General features: G+C 34.0%; 1 protein-coding gene across 1 annotated transcript in view; it reads right to left on the reverse strand.

Annotated features, from left to right (window-relative positions):
- Nucleotides 1–1,716, reverse strand: part of LOC105819537 (lymphocyte antigen 75) — a 145,098-nt gene that overhangs the window by 111,680 nt on the left and 31,702 nt on the right. Inside the window, 1 exon segment of the mRNA XM_012655813.1 lies at nt 202–438. Coding sequence (XP_012511267.1) covers nt 202–438 — 237 coding nt within the window.

Raw genomic sequence — 1,716 nt, forward strand, 5'->3', positions numbered from 1 at the left:
TAAAGATATCACCATTCAGGATAATAATCATATATATTTTTATATAAATTCATGAATAGGTAACTCTTTTACCTTCTGTAAGAATGCTGACATGCTATGATTCACCACTTTCTGGCTTGCTCTAATGTAAATGAACAGAAGCTAGTAGTTTCTGCTATTTCCTAAGCATGAATTGTTTAAGTCTCAACTACCATTTCTAACCAAGAAGGCATAATACTGCTTAGGAAATTTTACACAGGGATTTGACATACCTCATCTGGAGGACACATCTTATCAGATCTTGTATTATTCATTTTTTCTCCCTTTTTCTTACATACATATTTAAGTTTCTCTTCACATGATTGGACTTTCCACTGACCTAGCTTTTAAAAAAGAGACAAAAGTATTTGCTCACAAAAGAAATTATTTGTCATATATTTAGAATTGAACTCACAAAAACTATGAAAAAGAGAGAGGGAAAGAGAAAGAGAGAGAATGAATGAATATAAATGAATAAGTATGAGCACACACTCCTAGAAAATGCTACCTAACAGGGCTGCAAGTTGTGACTCACAGCCTGTTATTTCAACATCACCTCAAGGTCACGTTGTGGATGAATTCATTTTCTTATGAGAGTAACAATAAAACCATCAAAAGACACTTGGTATGGAAGTTCAAGAGAGAAGAACTCAGCCCACAGTTGCCAGCCTTCTAGTCTTCTTCCATATGACACGGCAAAGTTTGTCCACACGTAAAAAACTTTAAGGAACGTCAATTAATCTCCCTGTCTCAGTTTCCTCATATGTAAAATGATGGTGGTTAGAACAGCTACTCTCCAAGAATTCTAAATCAAAAGTTTCTTTCAACTCTACTTCAGCCTAGATTTCAAAGTTTTCTCTTTCAAATATGCTACTTAACATTAATTTTCCTTAATTGACTAAGTCACTCTGCTTTCTTCAAATTAAATTTTAATAAGTCAGTTGTGATAAGGGTCAGTTTTGGACATTGGAATGCTGTCTAAGTATGCCATCAGTTCGCTCTTCCTCATGGGATCTTATTTCCATTTTTGCTACTCTTCTAAAGACATCTTGGCTATCCTTTTAAATAGAGCACCAAATATGACACCTTTCTAAATACATCTTTACTACTGAAACATTTCTAAATACACATACCGTTTATTGCTTCCACTCAAGTCTCTCTGGATGTCTGGATGACACAGTTACCCTCATAATCAGTTAGAAGTCCACAGGAAAGTGATATAAACAAACAAATAGAGGTACATATACCCTTTCTGCTCAAAATATATCCTATTTTGGGTTCTTAACTAAAGCATGTTTAACAAATGTTAGACATTCTATAGGAGTACAATGTTTTCTGAACAAAGACCTAACTTTTAAGTAAAAATATTTTTTTACTTCTCAAAGTAGGATTAATATAAAACAATCTGAACATGAATTCAGAAGATGAAAATTTTCAAGTTAAATTGTGGCTACATGCCAAATATCACATTATGGCAGAAAGGAGGGTAGAGACCCTCGTCCTGAGAGGTTATTAGAACCAGTCTGGCAAAAGAATCTAAGTCCTAACAGGATTCTCTGTATCTGTTTCAGACCAGAGAAGATGATCTCAGTAGGAAGTAGGTTGGTTATTTAGTAATTGCTTTTATTTATCTTTTTTCAGTAGCTACCAGAAAGACAATCTACAGGGCTCTTACCTTTTATTTTCTTTCCTGCTTGA

This window comes from Propithecus coquereli, unplaced genomic scaffold (genome assembly GCF_000956105.1).
Source record: "Propithecus coquereli isolate 6110/MARCELLA unplaced genomic scaffold, Pcoq_1.0 Scaffold49, whole genome shotgun sequence".
Taxonomy (NCBI): Eukaryota; Metazoa; Chordata; class Mammalia; order Primates; family Indriidae; genus Propithecus; species Propithecus coquereli.